Raw genomic sequence first — 21,250 nt, forward strand, 5'->3', positions numbered from 1 at the left:
AGTCTTGACTTTATTGTAGATTTATAGATCTGATTTTATAGATCACAGTCCAGAAATTCTTAAATTAATACCATCATTGAAAATTAACCATAGTATTTTCAAACTGTATATATTTATTTAAATAGAGTATAGTTTTATAATGTGTTCATTCCTGCTCTACAACAAAGTGAGTCTGCTATATGTATACAAACATCCTCTCCATTTTGGATTTCCTTCCCATTTAAGTCACCACAGAGCACTGAGTAGAGTTCCCTGTGCTATACAGTAGGTTCTCATTGGTTATCTAGTTTATATATAGTAGTGTCTATATGTCAATTCCAGTCTCACAATCCATCCCACCCTAAATAATGCTGAGTCTTGATGGAGTCAGATTTGATGAAATATGCAATTTTTTTCCTGACTGCAATAATATTACATGTCTGTGGTAGATAATTTAGAAACTATAGGAATAAAAATCACTAGTAATTTTATTAGCCAAAGATAAACACTATTCACTTTTTGATTATACGCTGCAGTCTTTTTGTGCAGATGGATGTGAATATACAACTGCATACTCAAACATAGGTGTATAATGTTCATTTGTGGCCTGTTTTTTCTTTTGACAGCTTAATGTGATGAATGACTGTTTGTTACATTATATTTTCTTTTATAACATAATTTTAGCTTTAAAAGCATCATTTGGTGTCCTGAATCTTAGGCTCTTGGGCTGTGTCTGATGTACTTAGCTCTGTAGTCTTAGGGTAAGACCCAAAATATGCTCTACGTGCACACATATATATTTATATTTTAGTAATAGCCTTATTGAGATATAATTCACATAGCGGGCTGTGTTTGGGAGAGGGGCCAGGGGAAACCCCAGTGACTAGGTGATATTAGGGCAAAAATTTGTATAATATAAGGAGTGACCCCTGTAGGGGTGTAGATTTGGAGCAGAAGAAACAGGCTGCAGAGACAGAGGATCAGCTTGAAGGTGTGTGGTGGGGTGCCATTCTCAGTGGAGGGGGGCAGCAACAGGGCTATCAGCCGGCCTGCCCTAGAAGAGGCAGGTGGACATGAAGCTGCGTCTCTGGGCTAACATGCGCCCTGGCTCATCACGTCCTCCCTGTCTTCTCAGGCGTGGCCCACCGGGCTTTTGAGAATGACGTTGATGCCTTGTGTAATCTCCGGGAGTTCTTCAACTACCTACCTCTCAGCAATCAGGACCCAGCTCCTGTCCTTGAGTGCCATGACCCCAGGTGAGTTGCAGGTTGGAGTCCTTCTCTGGTCCCCCTGCCCTGGCTGGACCTCCAGGGTCTGCCCTGGTGGGCAGCTGGGAGTAGATTGTGGAGTGGGAGGTGGCTTGTCTGGGTACGGAAGCCAAGAAGATGTCATTTGTTTATTAAAATTTTTTTAATTTTAATATTTATTTTTGGCCATGCTGTGTGGCATGCAAGATGTTAGTTCCCCAACCAGGGATCGAACCCGTGCTCCCTCCAGTGGAAGTGTGGCGTCTTAACCACTGGACTGCCAGGGAAGACCCAAAAGATCTTGTTTTTATTTTTTTTTCCTCTCTGTAATACCTGACAAGTAGCTTGGGAATTAAAAAAATGGGGCCCCAAAATATTATTTTTGGAAGTCTTAATTTGTTCAGAAATGAGATAGATTTTGTTTGTTTGTATGAACTTGAAGTAAATCAGTGTGAACTGATACAGACAGTGTGCCCTTTAGGAAATCTGCTTATGCATACTTGCTTGTGGCCAGACGCTAGGGCAGCCCTGGGGAAGGCCGTGTTGCTGGCCACCCTGCGTAGACCTTCTTCACTTTCCTTCTTGCTTATGTGGGCCACTGTCTGATGTGGGGGCACTCCACAGACTAAACCAGAAGCCCAGCTGGGGAACCACTGCTCCAGACGTCTGGCGGCTTTCTCCTCCACTTTGTTTCCTCTCTGATTTTGGAGCACTCACTTGGCCTACACGACTTCTGCAGAAGGATTTGAAATTGTGTCCCTCGAGAAGAAGCCGTTTTCAGACCCTCCCCTGTGGGTGGACCTGGGCTCCCACCTTCTGGGCTGTGTCTGGGCCAGGGTTGCTCTGAAGAATCATGTCCCCAGGACCCCTTCCTGTCTGCCTTCATTACTCCTCAGGGGACCCAACCAGTGACCCACTGTGTGTGGTCATGAAAAGGAGGGTGGTCACCAGGCCCAGAGCAATGGGCACAGCCTCCTTTTCTAAGCCTCTGCACTGTGTGGGGGTTCTTGAAAAGTTTAGGACATCTTTGAAGGTGTTATGGACCAAGGGCCTACACATGTCTGAATAGCCTGCTTTGGCCCAGCCATAGCTGCTGTCTATTCAGTCCCAGGGAAGCTGTATGTGTCTGAGTAAACAGCGAATGAACAGTAAGGGAGGCCTTTGTTACTGGGTGGGGTGATGCCCAAAATCCCAGTGTGGGAATTGTCTTGTTCCCACAAGACAGACTTGGATGGACATTGTCTTGTTCACTACATGTCTTTTAGTACCCTGTACAGTCCCCGGAGTGTGGGAAGTGTTCAGAGGATAAATGAAGACATCACCACATTCAGGAGAATAAGCTCATTTTTTTCCTCTAAATGAAAATGGGAAGATCTTCTAGGTCAATATCAAGCTCAGGTTCATTTTAATGTGGTGGTAGCATAGGAATGTATCTTTGGGGACTGCTTTGCAAGCCCAGCAGGGACAGAATCAGTCCAGCCCCTACACTCTTGTCTCCCCCATTTCCCTCTCCTATATCCCCCACCACCCACAGAACTCTTCCATGTTGATTACATCTACTTCTTTTTCTACCCAAAGTGACCGTCTGGTTCCTGAGCTTGACACAATTGTCCCTTTGGAATCTACCAAAGCCTACAACATGGTGGACATCATCCACGCTGTGAGTGCCACATCTGTCTGTCTGTCTGTCTGTCTGCTGGCTTGGCAGTGTGCATGTCCTTGTGCTTTGGCTCAGTGAGGAAGTGCGGGACCCACACGCCCTCACGGCAGGCACCACAGACAGGGCGTGGGGTGGCACGGAACCAGGGCACCGAGGAACGTGTTGAGGGAAGACTCAGTGGCTCTGGCCACCCTGCTGGCCCTGGCCATGGAGAAGGGGCCGTGTGTCCAGAGCCTGGAGTTGAGGTGGGTTGACTCTTCACACACTTCTGCCTGGGGTCTCATGCTCAGAGGGCGTTTTGTTTCTCTAGAGAAAGGAGAGTTCACGAGGCACCCTGTGACAGTTGAGGGGTATGTGTGTAGGTCTGAGGAGCACAGGAGTCCTTTGTACCTCTTTCTTGGTGTAGGGGGTTCCCGGCTCATTAAGTGAAGAGGACAGTGTTGGAGTGAACTGGAGGCGCCTGTCCATGGCCCTTGTCTCCCTCCTGCTTCCCCATGTGTTCTGAGCTCTCAGCTCTTCTCGCTTAATTCAGCCCAGGCAGCTCTGTGGGGACAGCCTCTCCCAAGGCCTGGCTCCCCCAGGGACCTGTTCCTTCTCCCCTGTGCTGTGGGAAGGCAGCGTGAGTCAGCAGCTGATCCTGGTTGCCGGGATCATTGCCGGCTGTGCACCATGCGAGCCCCCTTCCTCCAGCATGCCCTCCTCTGACCTTGGCCTTCCCTACTCTGCACCTCGCAGTTGTCCTGTCCATCTCTCACTGTCTCTGTCCTTCCCTTTCTTCTGGAGCCCTCCGCACCTTCTGGACACTTCCTTCCTGACCCAGCTTGGACTCTGCCATTGTGCTAGATTTTGGTAGCCAGGCACTGTTCTCACTGACACCTCTGCCGTTGTGCCAGATGTTAGTAGCCAGGCCCTGTTCTTAGTGACACTGTGATGGACAAAACCCTACCTTGGCGACCTCACCTCTGGGCAAGAGATTCAGAGAGTGAAAGCATACCCAGCATGGGTAATTTTAGGTCCAGAATTACAGTGAATAAGGTAAAATGGTGTCTTTTGTCATCAGTGCCCCGATTCTCCTTTGATCCTATGGAGCGCCATCCCTGGTTCAAGGCTGCAGTCATCTGCCCATCCACCCGTGTTGCTAGCCTGCTGGGGCGAAGCCTGAGCTGGGTCCTCGGTGTGCCTCTCTGGCCCCTGGCTTGAATATGTGTTGTGAACCTCCGCTCAGCCCCTGGTCTTATCTTCTTCACTCTTCCTGATCCAAACCCTAACTTCCTTGTCTACTGCGCACTCGGATCACATGACACTGGCATTTCCTTTATGGAGAAAATTAAGAGCATCAGGTTCCTCGAGCCCATTGTTGCCCATTTCTCCCCCCCCTCCCCCATCACCCTCCCAACTCCCCACATCATATCTCCCCAGGCACAAGGAATGAGGTGCCTTCACCGGGGCTCCTTGCTCCATCCCTGTCTATCTGGCCTCTTGCTTTCTTACCTGGTTTAACTTCTCCCTCTCGTAACTCCTTCCTTTGGGCAATCAATGTGTTTGAACATGTATGGACTTCTTGTTGGCTAAAACATGCCCCTCTTTACCTGTATTTCTGCTTAACTGCTGTCCACAGTCTTTTCTCCCTTTTTCCTTCATCTCCTCATGTCTCTTCTTCCTTTATTCCTCTCTGGAACCTGGCTTCTGGTTTTGTCCCTCTGTTGAATGACAGCCCTCCTGATGACTTCTCCAATTGCTAACTCCAGGGGCCAAGAGCATTAAATAGGTGTAGTTACAGAGGTAACCATTATTATTATTTTTAACAATTACAAGTCTTCCTAAAACAAAGCAAAATTATGTAGAGTAGCTCAAATGCATCACATAGAGAAACAGAGAAGCCTCCCTGCTGTTCTCTTCCAGGCACTGTTTCCCCCTAAACATTTAAGGGAAACCACCATACTGACTTTTAACAGCATAGTTTAGTTTTTCTTGGTTTTGTATATTATAGGAATGGAGTCATATAGTGTGTGGTCTTGCCTGTCTGGTTACTTTGATTCAACATGACAATTGAAATTTGTCTGCATTGTGTATTGTTCTCATGGTTCTTCATCTTTTATATGAACAGACCACAGTTTATCTACTGTTGATGGGCATTTGGATATTTCTGGTTTGAGGCTATTACAAATAGTTCTGATATGATCATTCTGTTATGTGATTTTGGCCAAAAAGTAAAGAAAACTTTCGCGTCTCTGAGTCCATACTGAGAGTGGAAGCACCACGTCACAGTCGTGCACACACGGGGCTTGAGTGGACACTGCCCAAGTGTTATTCCTCTTAAAAGGACACCAGTCCTTTCAGACTAGGGCCTGAATCTTTATGACCTTGTTTATCTCCTTAAAGGTCCCGTCTCCAAGTATAATCACACTGGGTGTTAGGTTTCAACATATGAATTTGGAGGAGGGGTACACAATTCAGTTCATAAAGTGCCATAATAAGAATGTGCAAGTTTTCTTTCTTTTTCTATGGACTGAACAACTGAAATAGCATTGGGATTTTCTCCTCTTTAAAAATCTTGGAGAAATTCTCACGTAAAATTGTCAGTGCCTAGTGCTTTATTGTTATTTTTTTTGATGGAGGAGTGCCTTTTTGATAACTTCCTCTGCTCTTTAATGCTAATGTCTCTAAACTATCTAAACTGTTGCTGGGGTCAGTTTTGGCAAAGTATATAAATTTTTCTCTGTGACTCACCTATTTCATCCAGATTTTTAATTTTACCTGCATAGGCTTATGTAGGGTTATATAGTCTCAGACCAGCAAAATCTGTGTCAGTGGTTTTCTCCTCTCACATTTTGTATTCTGTATTTTCTTGATAGTTACCTAGTAGTTGAAATATTTTATTGAGGTAATTTGAAGAGTCAACTTTCAGAGCTTTTTCTTTTTTAAGGCTCTGTGTTTTTTGCTTTTGTATTAACTCCTTTTCTCCTTTCATTTAATCATTTTTTCCCCCTTCTCAGATTTTTGAACCAGAAGTTTAATATATTTTCTTTAATTTTGATATAGTCACATCTAACTGCAGGGGAGGTTAGGAAATATGAGGGCCATTTGGCCATCGTTTCTGTTACAGTGGTAGAAATGGAAGCTGGATTTTTGGTGGATACTTAGAAGTCTCTGCTACACTTTCGTAATTCTTTTAAAATAAAAGTAAATAATATTTACAAAGGAGAAAACATAGTATGGAAACATGTAAGGTGAAATGCAAATCTTTTCTCTCTCCTCATCAGTATTTCTCAGAGGTAACTACTATTAAGTTTCTTGTGTATCTTTCCAGAAAACAAATTATATGTCAAATATGTGTCAAATATATTTACTTTTAACTGAAAAATAATTATTATAGACACTTGCACACCTTGCTTTTTTTCACTTTCTTTCCCAATCGTGACATACAAATTTACCTTATTTGTTATGATGGCTGTATGTTATTCCATTGTATGGGTGGAACACTATTTAAGCATCACTGTACTGATGGACAGTTCAGTCTTTTATAGTTTTTGCTTTTACAGTAGTGATGCAGAAAACATCTCTGTGTATCAGTATGTTTTTGTGACTATATCCATTGGATCAGAATGGATATTTGGCCAGTAATGGAATTTGGCCAGAGAGCAAAAGTCTTAAAATTGTTTTTTTTTTTTTTAAAAGGCAGTAGGGAAGGTGGTATTTCTGGGTAGTCATGGTCTTCTAAATCCAAAACTCTACACATCCTTGAAAAACTGTATGTAGGTCAATAAGAAGAAAAAAGAAACAACTACCAATTCCGTGCCTTTATTGTAACCAGAAGATAGGAAACCATAAACTTAATATAAAAATGAGTGGAACAATAAATAGTTGGACTGTTTCTTGAGTTTTGGCTATAAGTCTCTGTGGAGAGCTAGAAGAAGTGTTGAGATGTTGCTCAGAAGAAAGAGAAGGGAATTTAGAATAAACCACTCAGAGAGAAAGTTCACTGTAAGAGTGAAAATATTGGAAAAGAGTCCTGTTAGTTCAGAAGAGTTACTTCAGAGGGGAGATTTAAACATGCACAGGAATTAGGAAAGCAGTCATGGAAGGGTATTCCTTCTTGGGAAGAAAAGATTTAAAGGAAGAGAGAGGCATCTTTCAGTTCAGTTCAGTCACTCAGTCATGTCCGACTCTTTGCGACCCCATGAACCGCAGCACGCCAGGCCTCCCTGTCCATCACTAACTCCCGGAGTTCACCCAAACTCATGTCCGTTGAGTCGGTGATGCCATCCAGCCATCTCATCCTCTGTCGTCCCCTTCTCCTCCTGCCCCCAATCCCTCCCAGCATCAGGGTCTTGTCTTTTTTTTTTTTTTTTAAGGATCTTTTCAAATGAGTCAGCTCTTTGCATCAGGTGGCCAAAGTATTGGAGTTTCAGCTTCAACATCAGTCCTTCCAATGAACACCCAGGACTGATCTCCTTTAGGATGGACTGGTTATATCTCCTTGCAGTCCAAGGGACTCTCAAGAGTCTCCTCCAACACCACAGTTCAAAAGCATCAGTTCTTTGGCACTCAGCTTTCTTTATAGTCCAACTCTCACATCCATACATGACTACTGGAAAAATCATAGCCTTGACTAGATGGACCTTTGTTGACAAAGTAATATCTCTGCTTTTTAATATGCTGTCTAGGTTGGTCATAACTTTCCTTCCAAGGAGTAAGTGTCTTTTAATTTCATGGCTGCAATCACCATCTACAGTGATTTTGGAGCCCTGAAAAATAAAATCAGCCACTGTTTCCACTGTTTCTCCATTTATTTGCCATGAAGTAATGGGACTGGATGCCATGATCTCAGTTTTCTGAATTTTGAGCTTTAAAGCCAACTTTTTCACTCCTTCTTTCACTTTCATCAAGAGGCTCTTTGGTTCTTCTTCACTTTCTGCCATAAGGGTGGTGTTATCTGCATATATGAGGTTATTGAGGCACCTTTGGAAATTATGAAATGAGGGAAGAATGAAGAAAGAGATAAATGTATGTGTTTGTAAGATAAAAACAAAAATTTGAAGGTCATAATACCCCTTTCCCTACCACTCTAATATCAAGACACCCATTAACTAAATGGCACTTTGTTATACTGACAGAAGAGGGTGCTCTTGAACTGGGAATCTTGTTCACCACCCAAACTGCCAACCTTGTTCATTCAGATACAAGTAGTTTATCTATATAAAGCTACTAAAATTAGAAAACCAAAAATGAGAATGAAAAACTTCACTTGACAAAACTCCTTTCAGAGTAAGAGTTCATTCAGCAGATGATCACCCTGCAGTTGTGTTCAGCAGCCTCAAATCACTTGAACTGTGAAAAATTCAGAAACAAATAACAGAATAGACATAAAATAGGGAGAAGTAAAAGTTAGTGGTAACTGAATTAAAATGTGGGGAACAAAATCACATATCAGAAATGAAGACAATTGTAGAGTACTCTAGGGAGAAAGTTTGAATGAAATTTAATAAGGAATGTTGTAAAAAGGGGGAAGACAACCAAGAATATAAAGAAAAAGGTGCAGGTGATTAAAGTGGCAAAGAAGACTGAACATGCATATAACTGGAGTGTCTGATGAAGGACAAACAGGTATAGAATTGATATGTAAAACTGTAATCTAAGAAAGCATTCCAGAAATAAGACCCAGAGCTACACTGCCACTGAGTATATGGGAAAATTAACCAAGAATGATGAAACTCTAGTTAATATCCACATATAACCATTAGATTAAAAAAAATCCTCAGATCAGTCATGACTGCGCACATAGTGCACATACAAATAGGATTTTGAGGCAAAAAGATGAAAACTTACAAGGTTAGGAGGACTAGAGTAGCAGCAGATTTCTCAAAAGCAACAACAGAGCAAGGCAACAATAGCAAAACACTCCTGGAGACTCCAGGAAAGAGTATGGGACTGAGGATTTTATGTCTGGCCAAGCTGATGTTCATGTATGAAGACTAAAGAAAACTAGTTTTAAATAGATAAAACTGAGGGAATCCTGTGTTCCCAGGTGTTTCTTGAAGCTACCAGAGGATGAGTTTCATCCAACCAAGAGATAACTGGAGAAATTTTAGCAAGGGGATTGATGGTACTTATTTAATTAGAAGACTAAAACTGGGTTGGGAATGAGTGTTTCAATTGGAGAAAAAAATGCCACGGAAAGATGAAAGAGAAGGATGAGGGAAAGAGTATAACAATAAGTTCACTGATAGTTGTGGTTCAACAGATTTTAAAAGTAGACAACTCAGTTAATAAAGACATTAAGTGGGGAAACAGACTAAGGGCTCTAAAAAGGTATAATTACAGTGGCAACTACTAGATCAAAAATATACACCTTTTTAAATAACAACATAAAACATATAATTTAGAACAGCAAATACAACATGATACACAGAATAATTATAAGAATAAAAATCTAAAATACCAATAAATATGAATGGCTTAACTTATTAAATTCATCTCATTTATTAAAAGAAAAAGATGTTCAATATACCTCATAAAGCAAAGCCAGCTATATGCAATATACAGGAGACAAAGTGATTCTGAAAAGTTAAACATAAGGGATGGGCAAAGGTATGTCAGGAGAACAGAAATAGCAAGTATGTGTGAGTCTGATATTGGATGATGTAAAATTCAAATATTTACTGTGACAAGGAAAGACATTTTCAAATGTTAAAAGCCATAATCTACAATAATGATAAAAAGAGCTTTGCCCTAAATGATACAACTACCATCTTTGAAAAAGAAAAGCTATAGGATATTCAAGTAGACATAGGTAGAAACAACACACCATAATTAGTACAATGTACATGAAATGGACAAAAAACATAATATATGGAAGACCTCAGTAACATCATAGATAGATATTATGAATGTATTTCAGACTTTGCAGCCTGGTAAAAGGCAATGAGGAGAAGGTAACCCAGTGGTAACCCAGTCCATTACTCTTGCCTGGAAAATCCCATGGACGGAGGAGCCTGGTAGGCTGCAGTCCATGGGGTCACTAAGAGTCGGACATGACTGAGCGACTTCATTTTCACTTTTCACTTTCATCCATTGGAGAAGGAAATGGCAACCCACTCCAGTGTTCTTGCCTGGAGAATCCCAGGGACCGGGGAGCCTGGTGAGCTGCAGTCTTTGGGGTCGCACAGAGTCGGACACGACTGAAGCGACTTAGCAGCAGCAGCAGCAAAAGGCAATGAATCTTATTCTCAAGTGCACATGGAATATTTACAAAAGTTGATCACATATTTGGTCAGAAAGAAAGCATCCTTGCAGCCCATAAAGCAAAAATATTATAAAAACACTGATCAAAACTAGAAATTTATAGCTACAACAATAAATATACTCATTTGGAAATAAATTTTCTGTTAAACAATTCTTGGATGAAAGGAGAAAATATAAGCCAAAATGACAGAATTATAAGGTGGTGCTAGTGATAAAGAACCCTCCTGCAAGTGCAGGTAGATGTAAAAGATGTGGGTTTGAGCCCTGGGTCAGGAAGATCCCCTGGAGGAGGGCATGGCAACCCACTCCAGTGTTCTTGCCTGGAGAACCCCATGGACAGAGGAGCCTGGTGGGCTGTAGTCCACGTGGTCTCAAAGAGTTGGACATGACTGAAGTGACTTAACTTGCACACATGACAGAATTATAAGAGAATTAGATAATAAAAACACTTCTTATCAATATCTACAGAGTGCTCTCTGTGAGAGGAGGAAAATTTATAGCTTCAATGCTTAGTAAAAAATGAAAGAAAGAAAAGAAACTAAATTTTGTACTCAAAAAGCTGGGGAAAAATAAAATATTCTAAAGGAATTTAATAATAAAGCAGAAATTTTATGATTTAGGATATAGAAAAACAACTGTAGCTAATGGAGTAGAATAACTACGAGGCAAGTTAAAAAGACAAGCAAAAAGTGCAAAGGTAGAAATATTGATCAATGGAACAAAATAGAAAGCCCAGAGATAGATCCACGCACCTATGGACACTTTGTCTTTGACAAAGGAGGCAAGGATATACAATGGAAAAAAGACAATCCTTTAACAAGTTGTTCTGGGAAAACTGGTCAACCTCTTGTAATAGAATGAAACTAGAACACTTTCTAACACCATACACAAAAATAAACTCAAAATGGATTAAAGATCTAAATGTAAGACCAGAAACCATGAAACTCCTAGAGGAAAACACAGGCAAAACACTCTCTGACATAAATCACAGCAGGATCCTCTATGACCCACCTCCCAGAATATTGGAAATAAAAGCAAAAATAAACAAGTGGGACCTAATTAAAATTAAAACTTCTGCACAACAAAGGAAACTATAAGCAAGGTGAAAAGACAGCCTTCACAATGGGAGAAAATAATAGCAAATGAAACAACCGACAAAGAATTAGCCTCAAAAATATACAAGCAGCTCCTGCAGCTCAATTCCAGAAAAATAAGCAACCCAATCAAAAAATGGGCCAAAGAACTAAACAGACATTTCTTCAAAGAAGACATACAGATGGCTAACAAACACATGAAAAGATGCTCAACATCACTCATTATCAGAGAAATGCAAATTAAAATCACAATGAGGTACCATCTCACGCCGGGCAGAATAGCTGCTGCCGTAAAGTCTACAAACAATAAATGCTGGAGAGAGTGCAGAGAAAAGGGAACTCTCTTACACTGTTCATGGGAATGCAAACTAGTACAGTCATTATGGAGAAGAGTGTGGAGATTCCTTAAATAACTGGAACTAGAACTCCCATACGACCCAGCAATCCCACTGCTGGGAATACACACTGAGGCAACCAGAATTGAAAGAGACACGTGTACCCCAATGTTCATTGCAGCACTATTTACGATATCCAGGACATGGAAGCAACTTAAATGTTCACTGGCAGATGAATGGATAAGAAAGCTGCATTACATATACACAATGGGATATTATTAAAAATAATGCATTTGAATCAGTTCTAATGAGGTGGATGAAACTGGAGCCTATTATACAGAGTGAAGTAAGTCAGAAAGAAAAACACCAATACAGTATATTAACGCATATATATAGAATTTAGAAAGATGGTAATGATGACCCTATATGCGAGACAGCAAAAGAGACACAGATGTAAAGAACAGACTGTTGGACTCTGTGGGAGAAGGCGAGGGTGGGATGGTTTGAGAGAATAGCATTGACACATGTTTATTACCATATGTGAAATAGATCACCGGTCCAGGTTCAATGCATGAGACAGGATGCTCAGGGCCAGAGGGCTAGTGCACTGGGATGACCGTGGGGGATGGGATAGGGAGGGAGGTGAGAGCGGGGTTCAGGATGGGGGACACATGGATACCCATGGCTGATACATGTCAATGTATGGCAGAAACCACTACAATATTGTAAAGTAATTAGCCTCCCATTAAAGAAAAAGGAAAAGAAAGGAGATATAAGAAATTTCAAAATCACAAGAGGTTAGATGAACTGGACATTTTATTTGGAAAATACGTTTTACCAAAAACTGACCCTCTTAGAGGTAGAAAGCCTAAGTAGACCCAATTACATAGTAGTTGTTTCACAAAAATAGCAGCAGTCCTAGATGGTTTCTTGTGGGAATTCTATGAAACTTTCAAAGACCAAAGTGTGATAATGCCACATAAATTGTTTCAGAGACTAGACATTAAACACACACATACACACACCCTTTACAAATTCTTTTCATGAAGCAAGTATGGCATTGATACTTGAACCTGATGTAGAGTAGAAAAATATTTCAGATTGGCATCACTTACCATTCACTTGGCAAGAATACCAAATAAATGTTAACTAACGATTTCAACACTGTGTTAATATATACCATAAGGAAGAAGGATTTATTGGAATGCAAGCTTGGTTATATAGAAAATCTATAATGTACTCTGTTAAAAGATGGAAGAAAGATCATGTAGTTGTTTTCACAGATGCTGAGAAAAGTTTTTAAGAAAGTTCAACACCGATTTCTAATACACACACTCAAGAGACTAGTAATTGATGAATATTTAACATGATAGACTTTAATACACACTTCTTCAAAACAAAGCATCTTACTTGATATAGAAATACACTAAGATCTGAGATGCTGTCCATCTTCATTCTTATTTAACATTGTACTGGAGGTATCAACCAATGCAATTGGGCAAGAAAATAAACTAGAGGCAAAAAGCTTTGGAAAGTTTAACCTATGCTTGTAGAGGACATAATATGCTAAAGATGCTAGAGAATGTGTGATAAATAGAATAAATAGGGAACAGGATATAAAATTAACCTAGGAATAGTGTTCATATACACAAACAATAACCAATTGTATATGATAGTGTAAAAACTCCTTTTACATAGCAATAAAGATAGAACTGGACATGGAACAATGGACTCATTTTCAAAACTGAAAAAGGTGTAGGTCAAGGCTATATATTGTGACCCTGAATATTTAACTTTTATGCAGAGTACATCATGCGAAATGCTGGGCTGCATGAATCACAAGCTGGAATCAAGATTGCTGAGAGAAATATCAACAATCTAGATATGTAGTGATACCACTTTAATGGCAGAAAGAGAAGAAGAACTAAAGAGCCTCTTGATGAAGGTGAAGAGGAGAGTGAAAAAACTGGCTTAAAACTCAACATTTTAAAAACTAAGATCATGGCATCTGGTCCCATCACTTCATTGGCAAAATAGATGGTGAAAAAGTGGAAACAGTTGCAGACTTTATTTTATTGGGCTCCAGAATCAATGTGGACAGTGACTGCAGCTATGAAATTAAAAGACACTTGCTTCTTGGAAGAAAAGCAATGACAAACCTAGACAGTGTATTAAAAAAAGCAGAGATATCACTTTGCCAACAAAGGTCCATCTAGTCAAAGCTGTGGTCTTTCCAGTAGTCATATACGGATGTGAGAGTTGGACCCAAAGAAAGCTGAGCATGGAAGAATCAATGCTTTCAGACTGTGGTGTTGGAGAAGACTCTTGAGAGTCCCTTAGACAGCAGGGAGATCAAGCCAGTCAATCCTAAGGGAAATCAACCCTGAATATTCATTGGAAGGACTGATAGTAAAGCTGAAGCTCTAGTTCTTTGGCTACATGATGCAAAGAGCAGACTCATTGGAAAAGATCCTGATGGTGGGAAATATTGAGGGCAGGAGGAGAAGGGGGCCACAGAGGATGAGACGGTTGGGTGGCATCACTGACTCAGTGAGCATGAGTGTGAGCAAGCTCCGGGAGATGGTGATGGACAGGGGAGCCTGGAGGCTGCAGTCCATGGGGTCACAAAGAGTCAGACACGACTTAGCAACTGAATAACAACAAAGATAAAATATTTAGTAATAAACTTATAGGGCAAATTTTAAAACTTCTGAAAAACATGAATATAGGCTCGAACAAATGCAGACATCCCTTGTTCCTGGATATTGATTTAATATAAAAATGTCAAAAGAAAAACTCTGGCCATATCCTTTATTAAAGCATCCTATAGTTAAAACAGTCTAGTCTTGACACATAAATAGTGGAATAGGAGAGAAAAGCTAGAAGTTGATTTAAGTACATATAGAGTTCAGGCACATATGATAAAGGTATTATGTCAAATTATCGGGGCAAGATGAGCTTTTTAATGGTGCTAAAGAATTTGCTGGCAGTTCAGTGGTTAAGAGTCCACTCTCTCACTGCTGAGGGTCTGCATTCAAAAAAAGAAAATGGCCCTCCCCCCAAAAATAATGGTGCTAGGTGACTGGATAGCTGGTTGCGTGCTCAGTCCCTAAGGTGTATTTGATTCTTTGCAACCCCGTGTACTGTATCCCACCAAGCTCCTCTGTTCATAGGATTTCCCAGGCAAGAATACTGGAGTGTGTAGCCATTTCCTTCTCCAGGTGATCTTCCTGACCCAGGGATCAAACTTGCGTCTCTGCGTTGGCAGGCAGAATCTTTACCACTGAACCACAGGCAAGCCCAGATAGCTGGTTAGGAAAATATAAAGTTATACTTTTAGTTCATACCATATACAAAAATAAACTACAAATAGATCAGAGAACTAAACATAATAAGTGAATTAGTACTAAAAGAAATCATGGACCAATTTCTCTAGGAGAGGATAAAGGATTTTGAACTGATTTAAAATGCAGTTTCAGTTAAAAAATTGATAAATTTGACTGTGTAAACATTTAAAAATTCCACTCCGCCTAACAAAAAGTACATACAGTTAAAAGACAGCCAGGAATGGAACTTCCCTGGTGGTCCAGTGGCCAAGACTCCACACTCCCAATGCAGGGGACCAGAGTTCAATCCCTGGTCAGCAAACTAGATCCCACATGCAGGAAGTGAAGAGTTTGCATGCTACAACTGAAAGATCCTGCATGCCACAGCAAAGATCAGAGATCCTACGTGCTACAGCTAAGAGCCAGTGCAGCCAAATAAAAACATGAATATTAAAAAAGACAACCAGGAATCCCTTAGCAGTACATTGATTAGAACTCTGCTTCCACCGCAGAGGGCTGGAGTTCAATCCCTGGTCAGGGAACTGAGATCTCACACGCCCCGAGGTGTGGCATAAGAGAAGGAAAAAGACAACCAACAGCCTGGGAGAAAATATTTCTGACATATGTCACAAATAAAGGACCAATAACTCGAACATGTAAAGAACTTTTTAAAAAATTAAGAGGACAAAGACTAAAATTGATAAAAAGCAGGAGAAAATCATGAATAGATAGCTGACACACACACACAAAAGATATGAAATGGACCTTAAACATCTTAGAAAGATGTTCAAGTTTACTCATAATGCTAGAAATGCAACTTAAAATTACACTGAGTTGTTTCTCCTCTGTCAGATTGGCCAAAACTAAAAACTTGGAAATACTTTCTGTGGTAAGTGTGTGGGGAGTAGACACTCTGATATATTGCTGGTAAGGGTTATGGTAATATCTGAGATTTTGCCCTAGCAGTCCCACCTCTAGGGATTTACCTTGAAGATACACTTCCTGCCATACAAAATTATAGATGAGCAAGGTTACTACTGTTACGTCATTATTTATGATTACAAAATAAGCAACTTGAATGTCAGTTTCACAGCAATGTAAACAACACACAGGAGATTGATTGAGTGAACTATGGTACATCCACACAATGCAGTGCTATGCAGGAATGAAAAAGAGTGAGTTAGAGCCCTCTGAACTCATATGCAGTGATTCCCAGCATATGTTAATTGAAGAAACCCAGAGTGCAAGAGAGAGTATTTCTCTAAGGTGGAAGGGGAATCAAAATGTTATAAATGTATCTACTCATTTCTGCAATACACACACAAATCATAAATCAGAAAATGATGTCATTCATAACATGGTGAGTGGAAGAGATTGGGAAAGACATTATTAAACTATGTTAATGTTTACATATTAAAAAACAAAATCAATACTGGGTGGTTAACCTTTGAAATAAAAACAAAAGAACATGACTGTGTTTCAAGTGAATGACTTAAACACCGTATTTTGACTCTATACCTTTAGTGTAATGGCAGAAATAAGGAAATACTGAATCGAAGTTATATTTTCTTCAATTTGTGTATATTTGGCGGTCATATGAATTCTGAAACTATTTCATTTTCATTTGCAGATTGAATAAATGTTTTGAGGTTAATGGAGTTAGATTCCACTGTAGGAGAAAGAGCTATGGAAAGGGAGGTACTAGAATGAACCCTGTAGTTGAACTAGAATGAAGTTATCAGTGTGAACTCCTGATTTTCATATTACTCACAGAAATGTGTATATGTGTGTGTCTGTGGACTTCTTATCTCTTTGCTCTGGGATAGCCTCTTGGAAGTAATTATTTACCCCACCTTTCCACCCCAGGGACCTGGGCTTCTTGGAAAAATGGCTGTTTATACATTTGGGGAAGGAAAAAAATATGAGATGAACCTGAAAGTAAGGTAATTCCAGAATGTAAGGTAGTGCTCAAAGAATGATGGAGAAACATCGGAAGGGCATAGGATCTATCTTGAATGCACTCTCACTGTCAAATATGGGAAAATTTGAACATAAAGTAATTTTGGTAAAGATTGTAATCCACAGATAAAATATAAATCTGTACATTCACACTATGGATTTTCTATTAGTAAATGGGAAAGGCAAAGACATTTCTAACAGTAGAATGCCAAGTAATAAGTGGAGAAGGAAAATGGAGCTAGAGAAATCATTTGATAGTTACTGTGGGAGTAATTTGGGTTCCCTGGTGGCTCAGAGGTAAAGAATCTGCTTGCTGGTGCTGGAGATGTGGGTTTAATCCCTGAGTTGGGAAGATCCCCTGGAGAAGGGAATGGTAACCCACTCCAGCAGTCTTGCCTGGGAAATCCCGTGGGCAGAAGAGCCTGGCGGGCTACAGTCCATAGGGTTGCATAGAGTCGGACACAACTGAAGTGACTGAGCTCTCATCCATGAATGCTAAGTAAACCTCCTGAGTAAAAACTTGATGAGGAATAGGATTTTTACATAAGTTCAAAACACTTCCCCACAAAATACTAATTACAAGTGGAAAAATAGTGACTTTACAGGAGAGAAACCTGGCATATCTCACCACTATTAATGGGCAAATTGACTTTGTGTGCCTTTTGATGTGATGCACTTGAGAGGGTCACTTCTGTGATATTCTGCCAAAAATGCTTAGGCTGAAATTAAACATGAACAAACACGAAACCCAAATAACCAAATAACCTACCTGTAGTCTTCAAAGATGTTATGAACATGAGAGACAAAGATGGAGGGGAAAAATTTAAGGGAGGCTAAGGAGACATTACCACTAAAAGTACCAGGTGATCTTGGGTTAGGTTCTAGGACCAGACTTCTGTTGCTGTAAGAGGTGTTATTGGAGTCATTGAAGAAATGTGAATAAGATTTTATAATAGATGATAATCTATTAATATTGGCATCCTTATTTTGACAATGTCATTGAAATTACATAGAAGACTGTCCTATTTTTAGGAGATGGACACTTAGGTACTTAGAGGTAAAGAAGCAGCATGTCTGTAATTCTCAAAATTCAGAAAAAGAGATTGCTTGTATATACATACATAATAGTAAATACAGATACGCACTTACATACTTGAGAGACTGAGAGGAGTAAGGTAGATTGGGATAGGGAATGATATCACTTATATGGTAAAATGTTAATAAAGGGGAATCTGGGTGAAGAATATTTAAATTTTTTGTACTATTCTGGAAATTTTTATGTAAGTTTGAAATTATTTCAAAATAAGGTTAAAAAATGTATTAAATATGCCAAGTTAAATAGAACCTTTAAAAAGAAGGGAACACTGATTTATTTTCTCCCAGGCAAGCACAAGGAAGAGGTACCATCTCTGCCCATTGTCCTATTCATAGGGAGAATCTGTGCTGAGGAGCAGCTGTCCTGCCTGTAAATCTGTAAATATCTGTCATTCCATAATGTGGTTTTATCTTGTTTATCATTTTGAGCTCAGGAGTGAATTTATCCCTGCAGGTTGTTGATGAGCGAGAATTTTTTGAGATCATGCCCAATTATGCCAAGAACATCATTGTCGGTTTTGCAAGAATGAATGGGAGGACTGTTGGAATTGTTGGCAACCAACCTAAGGTGGCTTCAGGTAGGAGGGAAATGCTTTTACAGACCTAAATCGGGGTAGGGGACCGGATGGGGGCGAGGGCTGCCTGCGCCCACAGTGCCTGTCTTCTGCCTTTTCCTCAGTCAAGGCCTTCTATGGCCAGAGAAACTCAAATAGATGTTGCAAAAGCTCCTTTCTCTCTTAATTTCTCAAAATTAACATACGCATCTGAAAATGCTTCTTTCGTGCTTCTCTAGTTTTTTAAATGTTTATGGATTACTTTTTAACTTTAAAGCTCTTCGCTTTTTCAGAGGTCTGCCTTCTGTCCATCTGGTTATTCTCTGACTAACCTCCTGAACTGTGAGCTCCATGAGGCCAGGGGTGTTGGTGTCTTATTCATAGTTTTATTGCTAGTGCCTTCGGGGTGCTAGGTACAGAGTTATATGTGACAAGTTAACGCATCCTGCTCTGCACAGTTTTCTGGTGAGATGGCCACACTTGAATCCCAGCCGGGTGATGAGGACTATTCCATGCTCGTGCTCAGGGTAGGACTGGGGACTCTGCTTACCACTTCCCTCCTTACTATCTTCCTTCTTGTTTCCTTTGAATTCCTATGTGGGATGCATACACCTTCCCTTTTTGACCCAGTCTCATCTTTTGTTTCTGCTGTGGCAATTTCTCCTTGTCTTTAGAAAAGGGTTTGTAAAAATGCTTCTTATTGTGGTAAAATAGATTAACATAAAATTTGCTATTTTAACCCTTTTTTGTGTTAATGAACTAAGGTTGATTTACAATATTGTGTTAGTTTCAGGTGTACACCAAAGTGATTCAGTTTTTATATACATGTATATATGTGTGTGTGTGATATATGTCAGTTCAGTTCAGTTGTTCAGTCATGTCCGACTCTTTGTGACCCCATGGACTGCAGCACGCCAAGCTTCCCTTCCATCACCAACTCCCGGAGCTTACTCAAACTCATGTCCATCGAGTCGGTGATGCCATCCAGCCATCTCATCCTCTGTTGTCCCCTTCTCCTCCCACTCTCAATCTTTCTCAGCATCAGTGTCTTTTCCAGTGAGTCAGTTCTTTGCATCAGGTGGCCAAAGTATTGGAGTTTCAGCTTCAACATCAGTCCTTCCAATGAATATTCAGGACTGATTTCCTTTAGGATGGACTGGTTGAATCTCCTTGCAGTCCAAGGGACTCTCAAGAGTCTTCTCCAACACCACAGTTCAAAACCATCAATTCTTCGACCCTCAGCTTTCTTTTTAGTTCAACTCTCACATCCATACATGACTACTGGAAAAATCATAGCTTTGACTAGACAGATCTTTTTTGGCAAAGTAATGTCTCTGCTTTTTAATATGCTGTCTAGGTTGGTCATAGCTTTCTTCCCAAGGAGCAAGCGTCTTTTAATTCCATGGCTGCAGTCACCATCTTCAATGATTTTGGAGCCAAAGAAAATAGTCTGTCACTGTTTCCATTGTTTCCCCATCTATTTACCATGAAGTGATAGGACTGGATGCCATGATCTTAGTTTTCTGAGTGTTGAGCTTTAAGCTAACTTTTTCACTCTCCTCTTTCACTTTTATCAAGAGGCTTTTTGGTTCTTTTTCACTTTCTACCATCAGGGTGGTGTCATCTGCATGTCTGAGGTTATTGACTTTTCTTCTGGCAGTCTTGATTCCAGCTTGTGCCTCATCCAGCCTGGCATTTCGCATGATGTCCTCTGCATATAAGTTAAATAAGCAGGGTAACATACAGCCTTGACATACTCCTTTCCCTGTTTGGAACCAGTCTGTTGTTCCATGTCCAGTTCTCACTGGAGCTTCTTGACCTGCATATAGTTTTCTCAAGAGGCAGGTCAGGTGGCCTGGTATTCCCATCTCTTTAAGAATTTTCCACAGTTTGTTGTGATCTACACAGTCTAAGGCTTTGGGGCAGTCAGTAAAGCAGAATAGATGTTTTTCTGGAATTCTCTTGCTTTTTCCATGATGCAGCGGTTGTTGGCAATTTGATGTCTGGTTCCTCGGCCTTTTCTAAATCCAGTTGAACATTTGGAAGTTCCCGGTTCACATACTGTTGAAGACTGGGTTGAAGAATTTTGAGCATTACTTTGCTAGCGTGTGAGGTGAGTGCAATTGTGTGGTAGTTTGAACATTCTTTGGCATTGCCTTTCTTTGGGATTGGAATGAAAACTGACCTTTTCCAGTCCTGTGGCCACTGCTGAGTTTTTCAAATTTGGTGGTATATTGAGTGCAGCACTTTCACAGCATCATCTGTTAGGATTTGAAATAGGTCAACTGGAATTCCATCACCTCCACTAGCTTTGTTCATAGTAATGCTTCCTAAGGTCCTCTTTGACTTCGCATTCCAGGATGTCTGGCTCTAGGTGAGTGATCACACCATCATGTTTATCTGGGTCATGAAGATCTTTTTTGCATAGTTCTTCTGTGTATTCTTGCCACTTCTACTTAATATCTTCTGCTTCTCTTAGGTCCATACCATTTCTGTCCTTTATTGAGCCCATCTTTGCATGAAATGTTCCCTTGTTATCTCTAATTTTCTTGAAGAGATCTCTAGTCTTTCCCATTCTATTGTTTTTCTCTATTTCTTTGCATTGATCGCTGAGGAAGGCTTTCTTATCTCTCCTTGCTGTTCTTTGAAACTCTGGATTCAAGTGGGTATATCTTTCCTTTTCTCCTTTGCCTTTCATTTCTCTTCTTTTCTCAGCTATTTGTAAGGCCTCCTCAGACAACCATTTTACCTTTTTG

The 21,250-nt window shown here is 40.4% G+C and overlaps 1 protein-coding gene across 2 annotated transcripts in view; it reads left to right on the plus strand.

Moving 5' to 3' along the window:
• The window catches only part of PCCB (propionyl-CoA carboxylase subunit beta), a 92,952-nt gene that overhangs the window by 36,953 nt on the left and 34,749 nt on the right, over positions 1-21,250 (plus strand). For both annotated transcript variants that reach the window (XM_043874697.1, XM_043874698.1), the window contains 3 exons: positions 1,115-1,235; positions 2,805-2,886; positions 18,395-18,518. In XM_043874697.1, coding sequence (XP_043730632.1) covers positions 1,115-1,235; positions 2,805-2,886; positions 18,395-18,518 — 327 coding nt within the window. The remainder of the gene's footprint in view (positions 1-1,114; positions 1,236-2,804; positions 2,887-18,394; positions 18,519-21,250) is intronic.

Source organism: Cervus elaphus, chromosome 19 (genome assembly GCF_910594005.1).
Source record: "Cervus elaphus chromosome 19, mCerEla1.1, whole genome shotgun sequence".
NCBI classification, from domain to species: Eukaryota; Metazoa; Chordata; class Mammalia; order Artiodactyla; family Cervidae; genus Cervus; species Cervus elaphus.